The sequence below is a fragment of the Rhea pennata genome, chromosome 1 (assembly GCF_028389875.1).
Source record: "Rhea pennata isolate bPtePen1 chromosome 1, bPtePen1.pri, whole genome shotgun sequence".
NCBI classification, from domain to species: Eukaryota; Metazoa; Chordata; class Aves; order Rheiformes; family Rheidae; genus Rhea; species Rhea pennata.
The window spans coordinates 190,754,551-190,772,688 of record NC_084663.1 but is presented as its reverse complement, the minus strand read 5'-3'; the positions used below and the strand labels follow the sequence as shown (position 1 = coordinate 190,772,688).

Here is an 18,138-nt window from a genome sequence, read left to right as displayed (position 1 = left end):
GATGTTTTTAGAGGTGCTATGTATCAACCTTGTAGATTGCATTAAAAGTTACAGTGATGAAAGTTGTCATTTGCATTTGCATAAATAATTCTGAGTATAGCTTTTCCATGTATGTATTAAAATTAACATATGGAATTTTAAACCAGCATGCATTAAAATTTTAATTCAAGGATAGTATCTAGATGTACTTACTCTTCAGAGGGTTAAACCTTTGGATTTTAATACTGAAACTTTTAGTTGACCTTTCTCTGTAAGAAAACATCCTTAACACCGATGTTATTTTTATGCCTCTTGGTGTTACTAATGAGTTGAATAATTTATGAGGTTGTCATGTGAAACGGATTTGGTGCAGTTTGATGTACTTTTAGCCTTTGGTGTTGGAATGTGATTAATAAAGAGCTGGAGGCAGATTTTTTTCCATAGGACTTAACTTTCATTGTTAAATGTTTCATGTTTTTGTTAGATTTGTTTTGATAATTTTGTTTGGAGCAGTTTGATAGTAAAATGCTGCTAGCTTCCAAAACTAAGCATGATATCACAATATAGAAAGAATTTGAAACATTTTTTTAAAAATTTTCTTCATAGTTTTTCAGTAACCATTTTTTTCGTGACCTCAGATATTTTGTTTGTGAGAAATAGCCTGTTCATCACAGCAAAATTTGTTGGGCTTTTGTTATGTTAATAGCAATCTCACATCTTGAGTGGTACCTCTAGCACAAGAAAAGCTATTTGGAGCATCAGTAAAATAGTGGAAACATCTTATAAATTTTTGTTATATACATTGACTGTCAGTAATCATTTAGGATTTTGTGCATAAATATTGCAGTGGAGGAATGTTTAGTCAAAGCCTAAGTCAGCAAGCTCCTCAGTGTCTACGATCAAAGGCATCAACTTAAATAGGTCTGATCAGGCATTGCAGAAGAGGGCAGGCAGTTTCAGCTGAGCAAAAATCACAGAGCAAAGATGACAAAATTAATCAGTCATTTCTTTGGCAGTAAATAATAAGATATGCTGAGGATTGCAGATGAGAGAATTTCCAGGTTCCTTGGAGATGTGCCTGCTTAACACCTGATTTATCTAAGCTTGTGCAGCCATCAAGATATGACCTTGATAGATAAAAGAGCACTCTACAGCTATTCTAGAATTAAATCAGAGTTGATGTTGGATGTGTGGATACTGTAATTATATAATACTTTCAGTCATCAAGGAATAGAGAAAACCCTTGGAAATTAAATAATAAATAATAACAAAATGATTTAAAAATGTTAAAAAGGGATGTATTACTTACTGCCGTATCAAAATGGAAATTATAAAATGGAATTTTAAACTATCTGGAATTTTTTAGTAGAATTTTACAATATCAGTGGATTTTAAACTGTTCTTATATTAAGTTTAGATGGAGTTTAAATGTAGTTGATTAATTGGTAGATTAAAAAGAATAGAGGGAAATAGAGATTGTACAAGAGATAAACACTGCTTCTCTTCCAACAACTTTACTATGAACAAACGCGTAAGTCACATTCAGTAGAACATAATGTTGTCATGAAATATACAGATATGGCCCAGTACACAGTGATTCTATACATGCGGTGAAAGAACTGTCTCTTCCAGTTATTCGCTTTAACAGTTTATAGTCACTGAAGATTAGTACAGATGAGCCGCTATTGTAGCTCCCTGGACAGTGAAACAAAATACTGCTCCACAAAGGTCATCTTAAGAGCAAAACAGGGAATTTGTTAAGCTTTGGTCTGTCAGTCTTTAAGACTGTGTTCCACAAACCATTTTCTTGTAGAAGGGGACGAAGGAAGGCAGTCCTAGTTTGCAGTGGAGAACATGGACGTGAGTAAGTGAGTGCCTGCATTCTAAACATATACAAATAATTCTGTACTCGTATCTGCAGGACCAGTACAGAGACATGTAATCATGTATCTGTATCTGTAGGTCGAAGTGCGCAACGCTTCTAGTGTTTGTGCTCACCAGTATTTGGCTGACTGTGACAAATCCTGACTGCTTAAAATAATAAAAAAAAGTCCTTCATAAAGTAATATGTATTACATTCATTTTTTTTGAAATAAAGCTACAGATATGTCTTAAATATACGCAATGGCAATTGCTTTTGAACTTGCATATTTTAGGTTATTCATTCAGTTTTATATCTGGAGATTTAAACAGCACCCTCATTTCAAGAGCAGTTCTAGCTGAAACAGGCTCTATGACTCCTTCTGGGACTTGTCACCTCTGCTGCAAGTTTCAGCAAACGTCATGTATTATTATTATTATTTATCATCTTTTGACATGCAGGTTGATTTCAGTTATACAAACAGAATTCAAGAGCATCAGATTTGGGAATCTGAAATGTTTGAATCTGAAATCTACTTTCATGAAAGCAGCTGGAGTTTGATCAACTTTCAAAGAAGTGCAGGCAGCATTCCTGGCAGGCTACTGAAGGACTTATGAGTCTGACATCCCTGGGAATCCTACTCAAACCAGGACTTAGAGTCTGTCTTCAGAACAAGGATCCTAGGAGTCCCATGGACTCTAACTCAGGATTAAATTTTCAGGGATGCTTGACATTGAAGAAAAACATACCAAAGTGAACTTGAACTGTGACTCTAAAACAAATGCTCACCGCTGAGAAGTCCAGAGCAGCTGATTCCCACAGCTGCCTGACTGCTTTCTCCTGAATCACTGGGGTCTCTGCTTTTTACAGTCAGTGTTAGAACAAAGTTGAGGAAGGAGACCCTAGAGAAACTGGTAAGAAGTTGGTTTCATTTGGCACTTCCCAAGTGTTGCTCCAGAAAGCTAAATCAATGTTTTGTAAACAAACTTATCCTGAAATTTTGAGGTGGTAACCTTTTTTTCAAGAAATCAAAATCTCATGTGAACTGGAATTCTTGAATTTCACAATCTCTGGTAAGAAGCTTTGCTGTAAAATCAAGTGCCTAATTATATGAAATTTTGAATGCCCACCTAAAAGCTATTCTTCCTTTGTTTCACAACATTCTGCATTTTGCATTACACACTTCTGTATATGACCTTGTCAGCACTAATGATATTGCTAACAATGTGGAGGTGTTGGTTAAAATTCAAGAGTAAAATCAAGGCTGTCGAAGTTACTGGATAAATTGTATATTCATTTACTTTTTCTCAACTTCATGAAGTCCTCCAAATTTATTACCTTCTCTCTATCTTTAGTCTGTATTTATTGAAAATGTTTCCCGTGTTTCTGCAGCAGTTCTTCGAGGTTACCTTAACAGTTATTTCAGAACTATCTTAAAGAAAACAATATTTTTTTTCAGTAACTAATGCTGAAACTAACTAATACTGAAGGCAATTGATACTAGATCACCACTTATCAGAGTTTTGCTAGCAGACCCACCAGATGTATAAAATCCAGTTAGTTCATTTTCCAGGCATATCTACCTATCAATGTACATAAACACCTAATGGGAAGAAATAAAGAAGAAAGAGCCAGACTGTCTTTAGAGATATTCAGTGACAGGACAAGAGAAAACAGGCACCTTGAAACACAAGAAATTTTGTCTGAGCGTAGGAAAAAGTTTTTTTATTGAGAGGGTGGTTGAAGACTGGAATAGATTGCCCACAGACGTTGTGAAGTCTCCACCCTTGGAGACACTGAAAACCTGTTTGGACAGGGTCCTGGGCAAGCTACTATAGGTGACCCTACTCTGAGCAGAAGGGGTTGGAGTAGATGATCTCCAGAGGTCCTTTCCAACCTCAGCAATGCTGTGATTCTGTGATTCTTATTATAGAGCCAGAGCTTGAAAGTAGACGGTTGCCATAACTTACTTTTAATAACATTTAAAAAACTAAATTAGTTAAATCCCAATGTTCAAGATTAAACTTCTTATGTAAATTATTATGGACTCAGAAACAAAATACAGAGGAAACATTTGACTGATAGAAAAAATGTAATCCTCAACACAAAGTTACTTTAATCTTCATGGAATTTTGTGAGGAAATAAGATTTTCACATAGTCAGGATCATCATAAAACACTTGTAATATTAATTTGTTCATGAGTAGCATGATATTTATTATTACAGAAATTGAATTTGTTGTGATTACATCAACCACAAAAATGTTTCTGATGACATTTTTTATTTATTTAATGCATGATCCTGAAAATTAGTAACACACACAGTATCATAAAATACATTGCTCTTGGGACATGCAGGGGATGACCCTTTTCTCAGATAACTTCCAAAACTAATATTTCTTTAAGAAACATGATAAGTATGAATATAAAAGAGAAAGTAAACAAAAGCCTCTACGAGAAAGAACCCCATCCCCTCACCTTATTCATGTACACTTAATTTTAGCCTGTAAGTAAACACAAGATGAGCAGTTTTAAGAAGTGGCATCAACTTTATAGACAGAAAATACATAGATATTGTTTGATGTTCAGTGGTGACCATTTTAAGAACATTCAGTGGTTAAATTAATCTATAACATTTCTTCAAGGTGTCATCAAGAAAGTCTCCTGTGTTCTTTAGTTTAAATGGGATCATGATGAGACAGGCATGTAAATCATTTTGCTTCACTTGGAGCACCATTTTCTTTCCGTTTTCTCTGTTTGACTGTCCCAGTCTCTATTAGATTAATTGCTAGCCAAGTCTCTCTTGTTATAACCAGATGCCCAGTGTTAGAAATATGATTTAATATTAAGAAAATTATGATGATCAGAATGTTGAAAACAAGGATATTCTTGATTCTCCAACACTTTGACTTGAAGTATTCTTATTAACCATCTTCCTTTAAATACATGAACTAATTTCCACATCTGATTGTGGAATCTCCTATGTATACTGAAAAAGTTTGCATCCAATTTGTATGTCTGAAGGTGTCATGAAAATCTGGGTATTTTTTAAGATTCACATCAGCAGCCTTATAATTGTAGTCCAACAGTGCCATCCACTGCTTCTCCAAATAAGCTTCCAAATGTTTCATCCTTACTGGGTTTTAGGGAAAACATGACATGTCAGTTGTATCCTGTTAAGATTTGACATGGTAATTGTATGGATGGGTGAAAATAAAATTTGTTTAAAGACTCAGTCCCAGAAGGAACGTTTTCATGCAGGATCACTAGAGGGATGTTCACAGCAAGATCCTGATTGTAATGATAATTATATATAAAATACCCAATTTAATACAGTCTTCTTTCTAGCACTTCTTAGCCCCTAAAAATGCATACATACGTTCTCATTGAAAATATCTCATTTTCAATGAGAATATCTAACATTATGATCATCCTCATTCTTATTATACCTTGCTGTAATATAATATAAGACAGTTTCAAGTTGCAGGCTGTGATGGGATTTGCTGAGAGAGCATGGAATACTGTTGTTTTTCTTAGTGTCTGAGCTTCTGCTGTCTGGCTAGATAAGGGAAATAGAGTTACAGTCGCATCCTAACAGTGCTGTGAAATCTCTAAATATCTGCTCCCCGTGATCTGCCATTTTTAGCATAATGATTTTCATAGTAGCTTTATGGTAAGCTTTGAGCATGGATTCGTGAAACAGTCAAATTCATGTCTTGATTATCAGTAGCTCTATCTTTACTTTTATTCAGGCTTTTAACAGGTCTAAATAGCATGTGAAAGCATTTTCCCCAAGACCCTCAGTGTTAGGTTTCAAATGCCTTTCCTCTGACATTTTCAGGTTATTTGGCATGACCTGGATTTTAGCTGCTGTTATAGCTCTGAGCTAATAGGTTTTACTGCAGAATTTTCTGTCTTTTTACTAGCAGCTAACATTACTACTTCTGTTTCTCACTTCAGCTGAAAGCTTATGACTCCAGAAAGTTCTTGAAGTAATCACATCATTGACTAGCAAAACCATTCATAACAGCCAAAAATCACAGCCATTGTCAGTCTTAGATTTCTAGCATTTTTCTTCCCTCCACCTTTATATTTACATATGGGAAGAAGAGACTATATATGTTTGTTTTGCCAAATGAAGGTGATTTACGTATCAAAACTAATAAATTACCATGATGTGAATTTTTTTCAAACACACATGAAGAGTATATTTGTTCTATTAATTCAGTTGTATTGTTAATTGACAAAGAAATAGAAGATAATGACCAATATATATTCAGCAGCATCTCATAGAAACATTTTGGAAGAGTATTCTGTCAGTAACGGTCTAATTATCAACCCTTAGGACAGCTTTCGCAGCTGTGAACATAGCTCTTCAGTCTCTGGTTTTACAGTATGCCTTTCTTCCTATATTTTTCTGCTTTAAGGTGCCCTTATTAAGGAATATAGCGCTTTAAATCTCCTTTTACTACAGTTAAAATCACAGAACAATTCTATTTTTAAATATTTTCCACTCTTCTTATTCACTCCTCCTTGGTTGCAGGAGTCGCTTCCCATTGTGTAGATAGGCAAGTGGAGATACTTATCATCTTGGGGGGGGGGGGAAGTGTTTAATATTTGCAGGTATTGTAGTTTGGTTGTATAGTCCTCAAATAAGGACTGGATGTTTTGAATATGTAATTTCAAGAAAACGGGTAAGATGGAGAAATTCATTCTTCACACTGATGCTGAGCTCTCTTCTGCTGAGTAAAGAAGCCAAAGTGGCATCTTATAGGTCTAAAAATGGAAGATGAAATTTTGCTGCTCTCAGTCCCAGGGAAGATAATTTCTAAAGACCTGGCCAGGAAAGACTGCCAAACCCAAGGCTGGAATCGAGCCATTATTTCAGCAGTGCTGCAGCTAGTAAAGCCTACAATTATAGACCATAATAAAGCCTTAAACAACTTTACTTTCTCCCCCTTTCTAACAGTCAGTAGGACACATGACAGGCTGTCAGGGCCCAGGTTTCTGCGGTCCTCTAGGCTATTTACAGGGAAAAGATGCATTAGGTGGACAGAAGTAGTCTGTGGGAATCTCTCTCTTTGATATAGGTGATTCCTTGCCTGTAACAAAGCAAACAGAATAGCTCTATATAGATTCTAAAAATATAGAAATTTTTTTCAGGGACAATATATATTTTAATACACTGACATGTTTTTACTAGTCTTTTTATATTGCATTACTTTAAGTTTATCACTGAAAATATATTTCTGTCACATTAAAATTATTATATAGGTTTTATATAAATAATAATATTTGTACAAAATAAAAGTAGACTTATGTGTAGTTGCACTGGCTATTATATATACATACAGATACAGTGAATTTTTCAATATCACTTATTTTATACGCACCTTATATTGTTAGCTTTGAAAAACAAAAATTACCAATGTAGTGAAACAAATTGGAAGATTTTTATGAGTTTCAACGTTGTGCAAAGTAAGGGACAGGGAAGCAGAAACTTCTAATGAAAGCACTTTATTAAAAGCCAAATACATTTTGAGGAAAAATTCTCAAATATACCACTAAACAGCAAGCCCAGAAAGAACTCTAGGGAACTCTAGTTCTATCAATCAGTTGATATATTATATACCTTTCTTGTTATATATTTTTCATATCATATATGCTACATCATAACAAGACTTTTTTCCTCATACTTACTGTATGCCTGAGAAATATATACTGTGCCTGTATATCTCCTAGTAAATTTATATAAAACTCTGATCTTCATCTACAAATAGACATATTTTCCCAACTTAGAAGACTGTAGGTAATGCCTGAAGAGAGTTTCTTTGTTTGTCTCCTTAGTCATATAACATAACACAAGTCATTCAATCTCAGGCCCTCAAAAAAAGTTGGTCATGCCTCATGTCTCAGTAATATCTCAGCTCCAGTCTGCATAGAAAATAGTATTGCCAGTGCTTGCAAATTTAACACAAACATAGCAATTTTGCAAGTATCCCTGCAGTTGCCTAGGAGGTTTGCATTCTTTTATGATCTTTGCAAAGTAGAATGAAAGAAAGACATGACAAACTGCAGTTTTATGAAAGATGAAACTAAAAATTGGTCCTCTTCTTTTTACAGCTGACTATTGGTAAGATTTCTGTGAGTTAGCTCTCCTTAGTGTGCACACAAGCACATCTCTTTGAGCTGTTCTGGTAATAGAGCCTTGGACTCCTGTTTATGTCAACTGTATTTTGTGTACTGCTACTATGTAGCTTTTCAGCTGCTAGACTGTAAAACAAAGAAGTTTTTTAGCTGCAGCTAATTTTGTTAAAAAAAAAAAAAAAAAAAAAAAAAAGGGGGGGGGGGAGTAAAATTCTGGTGCCAGCCAAGCAGATAGCAAAGCTTTGGTTTCAGTGTAGTAGAGAATTGCATTTTGGGTTCAGAAACTAGGAGCTCATGTTTTTACAGCAGGCTGACTCCAAAAAGAAATGCTTCCTGTTACTGCTAGAGCATAGTCCAGCAGAGCTAAGAGCACAACACATATCCTAATGCTTAGGGGCACACTGCTGTCTCACAAATGTGTATATCCTACTGTGTATAATATCCTATGTATGTATATCCTAACGTATATAATCTCTGTACCAACAGCAACTGTTGTTGCTGAAGTGAAAATGATGTGTGCCAATTCTAGAGATGTGGTGAGCTCCGTGAAGGTGAAATGAAATTTGCACAGATGAAAATCCGTGCACCATACTGAACCTGTTGTTATAATATAAAGCAATGTATTGAAGATTAAATCTGGATGTTCTACTAGGGTTATTATATTGATAAATTTGTTATTTGTATACAGTAGGGATAAGTTAAGGATCAGTTATAGGCGATGGTATGTCTTGTATAGGAGACTTTGCTTGTATACAGACTGAATAAGATGTTTCTTCTGTACGCAGAATTTCTTTTGGAAAAATTGCCATCTCAGAAAGCAAACCTCATTCCTGAAGATCATTCTAGATATTTTGGCAAATAGGTGTCTCAAAGCACTGATGATGGGCTATTCAGTCTTTCTTCTCTAAATGAATTGTCTCAATAGAAATTTAAATAGTTACTCAGCTACTGGAATTTAAAAGCTACTATAAAATAATTTTAATCTCACTTCCTATGCCTTCATTTTCTTCATTGCAGAATGAATTTTTTAGCTGTCCTCCTATGCCTTTGTACAATACTTGTTCTGAAAGAGCTGATCTTGTGCGGATCTGGTAGCAATAGCAAATGCAGAGAGGAACAAAATTGCCTCTTAGCAAAGACAATTTAGCCTGTACTTTGGCCACAGAAGGAGAATTCAAATGTCAGAAAACAGACCGTAAACTACATACAAAAATCATTTTAAAATAGTTTTTAAAAATACTGATTTTTGGACCATTCCCGTGGTTTGGAAACTGATTTTGAAATACTAAGTAAAGTTAGAAATGTTGATATAGATTACATGCCAATGCATTACCATTGAGCTGCTAGCATACACGAAGAGTTTCTATTTCTAAACATTTCATTTCTTCCCAGTGCTTTATCGAATTAGCCTTTTCTGTTAGAATTTTTGTGAGCTGAAAGCCAAATTAAAGCTAGCATATGTGGGCACAATTCCTCAGTACAGAGAGTGCCTGTTAGAAGTCTGGCAACTTTGATCCTGTCTTGAGGCTCTGCAAACAGATAGAGTCAGACCATGGCTTTTCCTGTAGAGTATGTGCTTGTTTTAAGTTTTTCAGACTCAAAAATGATCTAAAACTTTCAAGATAAAATCCAGACCGCAATGCTGTGAGAGTCCGCATTTATCATTTATATCTAATCTTAGAAACATGTTTTATCAAATTCTATTTTGAAAGCATAGAATGCTTTTACATTTAACAGAATTATTTCATTATTTCATTAAAGTTGTACCTATTTAAATTCAATTTTCCTTTTGCTTCTTAGTTTATTAATTAGATTTTTCTGTTAAAATTGTTTGATTACCCTCTTCAGTGGCCTCTCTTAAGAAACCTTTGCTTACATGTGAATATTATGAATTAGGGATAAATGAAATTCCTTTTTGCTGTCAGAACCAAATTGTGAAAATGCATTGCATGGCTTTGAAAATCAGTACACTCTATTAGCAGACCTGTCAATATAAAAAGTGCATTCCATTTCCACCTCTTGCTCTAATAACCTTTTCTATGTTACTCACAGGCAGTTCACATAATCAGAGTATATTGTCAGCTTACTGGAGTTGGGGAAGCATGAAATGAAAATCGCGTTAATATTGATCCAATTCTCTTACTTGCAAGTGTCCTTGATGTCCTTTCCACTGAGCAATAACTGTGGGTGTGGTGTAGTTATTTTCCTCTCAGCTAATACTGTATTTTTGTAAAATGGTTGGAAATACAGTTAGGAAAATTGTATTGCTCTTAATTATTTTGCATATGAGTCGTATTTACCTGTTTAAGTGATGCATAGCATACCAGAAAATTTAGTTTCTTTCTGCAGTTTAGCAAACTGCAGGGTACACTGAGTGGCTACATCTCAGACTGACAGGAGTTTGTAAAGGTCATCAGTCGTGAAATACGAACCTGTTCTTGTGTGTGCAAGTTACAGTGGCAAACTACATCTTAATTCAAATCTAAATATTTGACTGGTTTAAGTTCCAGTTAGAAGGAACTTCTAATTCCAGTCGGTACGGACACTTCCCTTGAGGACTGTGAAAGTGCACTGTAACGTTCACTAGCCTGGGCATTTCCGCTCTGTTTACGTGAGTACCGGGTCAATGCAGGATTCGTCCTCAGGTGTCCAGAATACAGGAAATCTCAAGTGAAAGGAACGATGAGACTGATGACTTCTGCAAATTAATTTCCTTGCCACTCTGAATCTTAGTTTTCCTATCTGTAAGCTAAAAAATAACGAGTGTCCAACTTGGAAGGGTCGTGTTTATGTTTTCAAGTAGGACTTTTGTATTCATATACAACAGTTTGACTTGTAATTGCAAGTTTTTATTGTTCAAAAAAATCGTCTACAGCCTCTTCTGAGAAACGTATTGTTCGTTTGGGCCTTAACTTTATTCTCAGTCTCCTTGTTGGTAAGTTTGTATCAGTCTCATTTTTCACAATGCGAAGCATCTAAAAATTTTTAAGGAGAAAATGCATACAACAGGAAAGTATTAATTTACACGTGACACACATGAAGATCACTTGGTGTGTAAGCACAGGACTAATTGCAAGGTATTAGGTACCAAAACCAGATGAAAAGAAAAGTGCTTGGAGTGTGTGTGATAAAATCTTCGGTGTTAATATGTTGTAGAATACAAAAAGTGGTTGTTAGCAGTTGTTTTTACTTTACTTTACTACTTTTTACTTTAAGTAGAAAGTAATTTCCAATATGAATGTATGCAGTTTTTAATTTCTACGCAATTTTCCTAGTTTTTCTCCCTCATTTCTTCAAGGATCTTTAATAATGAAAATATGATTTATATTCCTCTGGCTTATATTAAATCTATTAGAAACAGCCTCCCTTTAATAACAGTCCCCTCTCTGATTCTCCAGGGAAACTAAATTACATGCCAGTCAAAGCTGCCGGGTTCAGAGAGACGTTGCGACTGAAATCGCAGCTCGCGCAGACACGGGTGGGGACAGTTCGTCACGACGCGCCGGCAACGCGCCGCTGCTCGAAACCTGCTTTTCTCAGCATGGCGGGCGCCCATTTCGCCTGGAGCGAGCGCGGCCCGAGAAGCGCGGGTCCCTCGCAGTGCAGCGAGATGTTATTAGGCCGGGGGAGCAGTTCCCATGTCGATTATTTGATATGACTGGGTTTTGCAGAGGTCAGTCCACAGACTCCCAAGCAGCTGCTCTCCATAACTGTGACCACTGTGAGGGTCCCGGTGCCTAATCCAGTTAGTCAAGATCAGGAATGAAGGCAGGTTTTTAAACTGTTACAGCATATAGAGCAGGACGAGTACTTCCGGAAACCTTTATAATTATTTTTGAGTATAAATCCTGCAGAATTAACAAAAAGGATGAACACCAGTGTGCTGTTTAATTCCGCGGGCGCGTGCGGTGCGTTTGGTCGTTCCTGTGAAAGCAGAAGTTGCAGCTGCACGATAAACAGAAGGAGGCTTTTGAGAAAAGCTTGGCTCTTTCCGACTCGCTTGATGATAGCTTGTATCTTAGCTGAGATAAAATTCTGTGGTCCACATCATCACCTAGGAGGCAGTCTCTTGTGAGGACCTGGTTCTGAATTCCTTTATTTAATTGAATATTAAAACGCGCCTTAGATGATTAAAATGCAACGAAAGCGGTGCTTTGCAAAGCGGTGCATGCCAGCGGTCTGTAAGGAGGAAGAGGCAACTTTACCCTTAAAACTTCCTGAGGAGAGCTAAGCTTCACAAAAACTTTACTTTAGCTTCTATAAAAGAGAGTTCTTAATTAAATGCAGCATTTTACTGTAAAGAAAACAGACTTTACTTATGTCAAAATGCTCCTTAGAAGCCACATAAAGCTGTAAAAGACAATATATGAAAAAGCTTTCTTATAGAAGAGAAGAATACCATCCCATGAAGCAGATTTCCAGATGTTTGGAAACATTAGAATTTCCTGTCAGTATATTTAGGTAACATTAAAATGAGGTTAACTTTCCATTCTGCCATCTCTCTTCAAAGATGAAAGAGAGCTCACTGCATAAATTGCCTTATCGGTAATTCGCTGAAGTAAACTATGGAAACAACTTTATAAGAAGCAGTAGTCTCCTTTTGCTGGTTACGATATTGCCAAGCAAACTTTTCTTAAAATTAACCTTATTAACTCATCTCACATTACATGCAGAGAGAATTTTTAGAAGTTATATTTGAATATGTACTAAATGGATATCAATAAAGAAAGAACTGAAAACTCCATTTCTGTGTTCAGCTAGATTATCGTAATTAGTGTAACGTCTAATAAAGCAAATGTACATAAACATAATCAACCATATGTTATGTTTGTATTACTCATTAAAAAATTTATTTAAGGACAGTCTGATGGGTTTGGACACTTGCAGTATCTTTGAAATTTAACTTGCTTCCCAGGAATCCATTGTGACCTACAGAATCCAATAAGGAATTTACTGATTTGACTGGAAATTGAGAGGCAAAGATACAGCTGTTGCAATAACAAAAAGAAAAAATTTGTTTAAATATTGCCTATATTAAATGCTTCTGGAGGCTGTAGCTGCAAAATAACCCTTAGGTCCTTCTGTTCATGGGAGGTTATTAATTACTAATTTTTTTTTTAATCTGCTTAATAATTCCTATTTCTTCACAAGGAAAATCAATGTCACTGGAAGGGAGATTAGTAAATTTTTGGTGAGGGTGCACAGCCTACTATGTAGCTTCCACAGCTTTTCAGATATATAAAATGCACACCTTGTATTGGAAGATGCGGTTTAGCACAGGAGCAATGGTTGATTTATTCAATTTCTGTTAAAGATGAGCTCTTTTTTTAAGTATCCTGAAGCTTCCATAAGTAGCCAATTTTAACATGCACTTTCAAAAAATGCTTGGTGTGATAACAGGTGTAACAAGACATGAATTTTCTTTTAAATAGTTTATCTGATCTCACACACACACATTCTCTCTGGATATTTTTAAAGACATGGTCTTCAAATTTTAAAAGTTTCAAGAATTAAAGCACCAACTAAGCTGAATTCAAGTAATACCTGAGTGACTTATTTCCTCTAACTTTTTTGCATATTGTAGTGTTAAGAAATGTTTTGCTGTTTATTTCAAGGCTTCTTTGCAAATCCTAGTTAAAAAAAAAAAAAAAAAAAATTACCTTTAACAAGGTGTTTGATTTTTTGAGAACTGATAGCTTCTGGCAGTTATGCTTCTGAGTGCCCTAATGTTAAAATGTTGCTTTCTTTAAATTCTGTATAGTTTGGTTTTAGTTTTTCCTATTTTAATGTGTTTGAAGCATTTTCTAATTAGACTTAGGATCTGACATTAATATAATTCCATATTTTGCCTTTAAAATACAAACTCTTTGTGTCCTGAGAGGAGTTTCAAGTGAAATATCTGGAAACGAATTTCATTTCATAATAATTTTGCTGTGTCTTTGAAAAGATAATTAGAGTTTTGAATTTTTATAAACATGCTGAAATATCAAGTATTCATGTATTCCTCACTCCTTTTTAGATCATTGTTAACAATGCTAGACATAGTTTTATGTCATATAATTTTTTATTCGGTTTGTTGTCTGGTTTTAAAGAGACAAGTTGTTTTTCTTTTTGCTTCTATTTTCAGAGGTTCTCCTGTTTTTAAGAAACCTTTTTGAAGTCATCTTGAAATATAAAAATAGAACATCTGTGACAGATGTGTTGTGAACATATTTTACATTTCAGGATCCAAGGAGATCTGGTGGTCTGCGGTATTCGCTTGTTAATTCCTTGATGAATGGGCAGAAAGGCCAAGAAGTGCACTCAGTACAGCACGTCTTCTCAAGATAGATGATCTCAAATAAATTCTATTCCCAATCAGTTTTTGATTTGTTAGGTGTTAAACCATTTCTTTGTAAGGACAGTGTTTACAAGGCTTGTAATGAGACAGCCCTGTGAGACCTTACTCTTCTTGCTGTAATTTTGATAAATGGAATTCTAATTCATAAAGGATATAGTGATTGAAGGGCAACTCTGGGTCTCGTACACTTTCATTTAGATAAATGTTTGGTACAGTACAGCAAAACTGAGGTGCACTCAGCAAAGTGATAAATTTAAACAACAGCCAAACCAGAGCCTTTTCTATCAAGACAAAGAAGCACCATTACTATATTTCTTTTAGATGAATGTATGTTTAATATTATAAACCAAAATGGATTTTAGATCATTTATCTTAGATGCTAAGCTCAAAATTTGCCAAATTTGTGTAATGCCTTTTCCTCTACCGCATTTCTTACATTGGAAATATTTCTGTAATCTGATAACTGGAGCCATCATGACAAAGTAATTAAAATACACTAAATTTCAGGTTCTTCTTCTGATACATTTTAAGTGTTAGTAGTAATTTGGAGCTTGGACTTTTTTTTTTTTTTTTTTGATTTTTAAAATATAATTTCAGTCATAAATAATTTTAAAGGACTATAACTAATCTAATCAGTTATTAGAAAAATAGTTGACTATTATTCCAAATTAGTACTTTTAAAGTAATTCATTTGAAGAATATCACACCCTGTTGAAATAAGAAACTTCCATAACACTCACTAGGACTAACAGAAAGGAAGAGAACAGTTTCATGCTTCCTTCTTCCACTGTGTTAGTTCGTCCTGGACCTTGTCCCCTGCAGTATCAAGTGCTTCACAGCATGAGCAATTACTTGTGTCAAATGATGCTAAACTCCCTTTGCTAAACGCAATTGTAGCAAAAATCTGATTTAGCAGTTAAATACTCGAGACAATTCTGAGGTGATAAAACTGAAGGTTGGCTACAGCAGAGTATTCTTTCTTGCTTTGCAAAACTCTTACAATTCTTGTTATTTTGTGAATTAAAAACATAGCTTGAATTTAATATTGAAAGCTTTTCCGCTCCTCAGTTATTTGATTGAGCTTTAAATTGAGTGAGTTGTTCTACGTAAAACCTATGCAAGCAAGTTAAAGATTACAGCCTAATGACTGAATCCACCAAAAATATCAGTATTGTCTTAATCACTGTCAGTATCAATGTGGTCTCAATGGAGAAAACCTTAGCTGGGAAGACTGGAGATGCTGTCGTTAATTTTGGGCCAGCTTGGTGAAAAAAATAGGATTTTGCTTGCTTGTCTTTACCTGCTTTGTAGTTTCAAAGATAGCAGTTGGGATAACAACAACAGTACACAAGAGGTTAAAATTAGACTATTTTAAATGGGAGGCTACCTCAGCCTTTGGTGGGATCCCTGTATTTGTAATGACAAAACTACCTGACACTTAAATGTTATGCCATACATGTATCTTCACTAACCCATCTGATTATTGTATTCCTCTTAGTTGCCTGTATTAATATGAGGTCACAAGTCTTAATGGGTTTTACCTCATTATTTTATGTCTGCCATAGTAGTATTCATCACGTAAAGTCCAGGCATCATGGAATGTGGTAGAAATCCATGCTCCTTCAGTTCTGCTAGGATTTCACTCGTAATTCTGTAGCACAATAGGAAAAAATTTCTAAATTATGTGCAGGATTTTGAATTATTATGCCAAATTGCATACAGGAAGGATTAGATTTATTTCTATTTCTTAGTTATGAGAACTGAAGATGTCTAGATTCTATACAAAATAAATTTGCATTGCCCACCTGAGTGTGGTCAATTCTTATCTGAAAATTTTAAAAGATTCTTAGTCAACTAAAAATGAATGCTAAGCATATAAGAGCTTTTTATACAGGAGGTAGTGCTTTTTCTTTTCCATATAAATAAAAATATGTTATAATCCAAGGTGAAAATGCAGAGATTTACATTTAGGGAAAAAAAAAGAAAAAGAAAAAAAGACAGCTTTCCAGCCTAAGAAGCTACTACAAGTCTGTTATATTGAAAATAAAACTTATGATCTCTCCCTAAGCAAGAAATAAATAATGGGCCAATCTCAGAACAGTGTGTTAAAGCTACCAGAATAGAATTAGGTTTTTTCTATAGCTGCAAACCTATAATTCTTCCAGTTACCTTGCAATAGTATCTCTCTATTTCTTGAAAGTTCTTTTTTTTTTAATGATTCTATCATTTTTGACCACACTATGATTAATTTCTTATATAAAGTGAATACATTCTGAAAATACTGGTAGGACCTTCCCAAAGTGTAAGATGCTGAATCTTCTGTCTTAAAGAGCTGTCAAATAGACAAAGTTGCTTGTAGGCAAGAAGGAAGAGTAATCCTCCCTATGAAGTCCTTGTGATAGTTGGCACATGTCCATACACCAGCATTTTTATTGTGTTCCTTGGTGGGGAAAAAAGAATAAAAACACACACAACAGAGTTCACTCCTTTCCTTTGCCTCTGTTCTGAAGCCCTGCATAGCTCACCTTTTACTACAGTATATTGAGCTATCCCATCTCTTACTTCACCATCTTATCCTTCCTATCTTCAAGACTAAAATCATGGCATATCTTGAATTCCTGAAAGCATCTCCTTTATTCAGAGAGTAGGTGGTTTGAGCCCTGGGAGGTCAGAAGCAGAATACCTGGAAGACAAGAAAAACGCCTGCTAAATTCTTTGGCAGCAGAAAGCTAGTGGAACAATACAGAACATCTAGTAAATAGAAATTATTAAAAGCAGGACAGTCTTTGTGAAACAGAGTTTGTCTTTTATTCGAGGTATAATTTGAAAGACAGAATGAGGCTGTGTGTTTTGTAATCCTCGACACTCGACAAAATTTTAGAAAATGTTCTTTCCTGATTTTCAATAAAGATGGTGTGTTCTGGATTTTTTTACTACTTGACTGTTTTTTTTTTGTTTTGTTTTGTTTTGTTTTGTTTTGTTTTGTTTTTTGTTATTCAGCTAAATTCACAACATTTGTAACTTTTATTTAGGCACTGAAGAAGATGTGGTAAAGTCAAAGAAAACCTTCCGAAGTCAAGCTGTAGTAAATCAGAATGCAGAAACGGAGCTTATGCTAGAAGGGGATGATGATGCTGTTAGTCTGCTCCAAGAGAAAGAAATCGACAACCTTGCAGGTAATTATATTTTTCATTACAAATAAGATATGAACCAAAAGCTCTTTTAAGCTTGTTATTTCATAACTTTTGCAGCTAGTCTCTTAATGTTGACAGCTAAGTATACAATTACACTGAGAACAGATTCTTTATGTTCTAGATTTAACATGATGTCTTACTTCCATGAACGAGGGGAATTGATTACCTTGCACGTGCCCATTGCACAGTCTTTCAGAGAATAACAGTACCTTAAGTGTTCTCTATTAATTCCTGATAATTTTTATTGCAAATTCTGTAAGCCCACTGTGGAAGGCTTCCTCTTTTGGTTGAGAAAACAGCAGTGGGGAATAATCCCAGCACTCAGTGCTATGGGAGTCGGAGCGTGGTTGGGCACCTTCATGACTTGTTCCCAGGCGCCCTGGAGCGTGCTGAGAGAGTCCTGCTTCTGCGCGCTTGCACCCCTGCTCTCGCCCCCGGAGCACAGGGAGCTCTCCCTATCTGTCACAGCAAGAGGAAAAAGCTGCCTGTCGTAAACAAGGGTTCAGACGGGATGAAACTCTAAGCAATGTGTGAACTTCTTTAGTTAGAATATGAACTGGGAATGAATGCTGTGCAGAAACATTCAGGAAAGATCTCTTCTTTCCTTTCTTCCTACGT

The 18,138-nt window shown here is 35.3% G+C and overlaps 1 protein-coding gene across 2 annotated transcripts in view; it reads left to right on the top strand.

The window, feature by feature from the left end:
• Positions 1 to 18,138, top strand: part of NBEA (neurobeachin) — a 519,777-nt gene that overhangs the window by 330,108 nt on the left and 171,531 nt on the right. For both annotated transcript variants that reach the window (XM_062567111.1, XM_062567112.1), the window contains one exon: positions 17,359 to 17,502. In XM_062567111.1, coding sequence (XP_062423095.1) covers positions 17,359 to 17,502 — 144 coding nt within the window. The remainder of the gene's footprint in view (positions 1 to 17,358; positions 17,503 to 18,138) is intronic.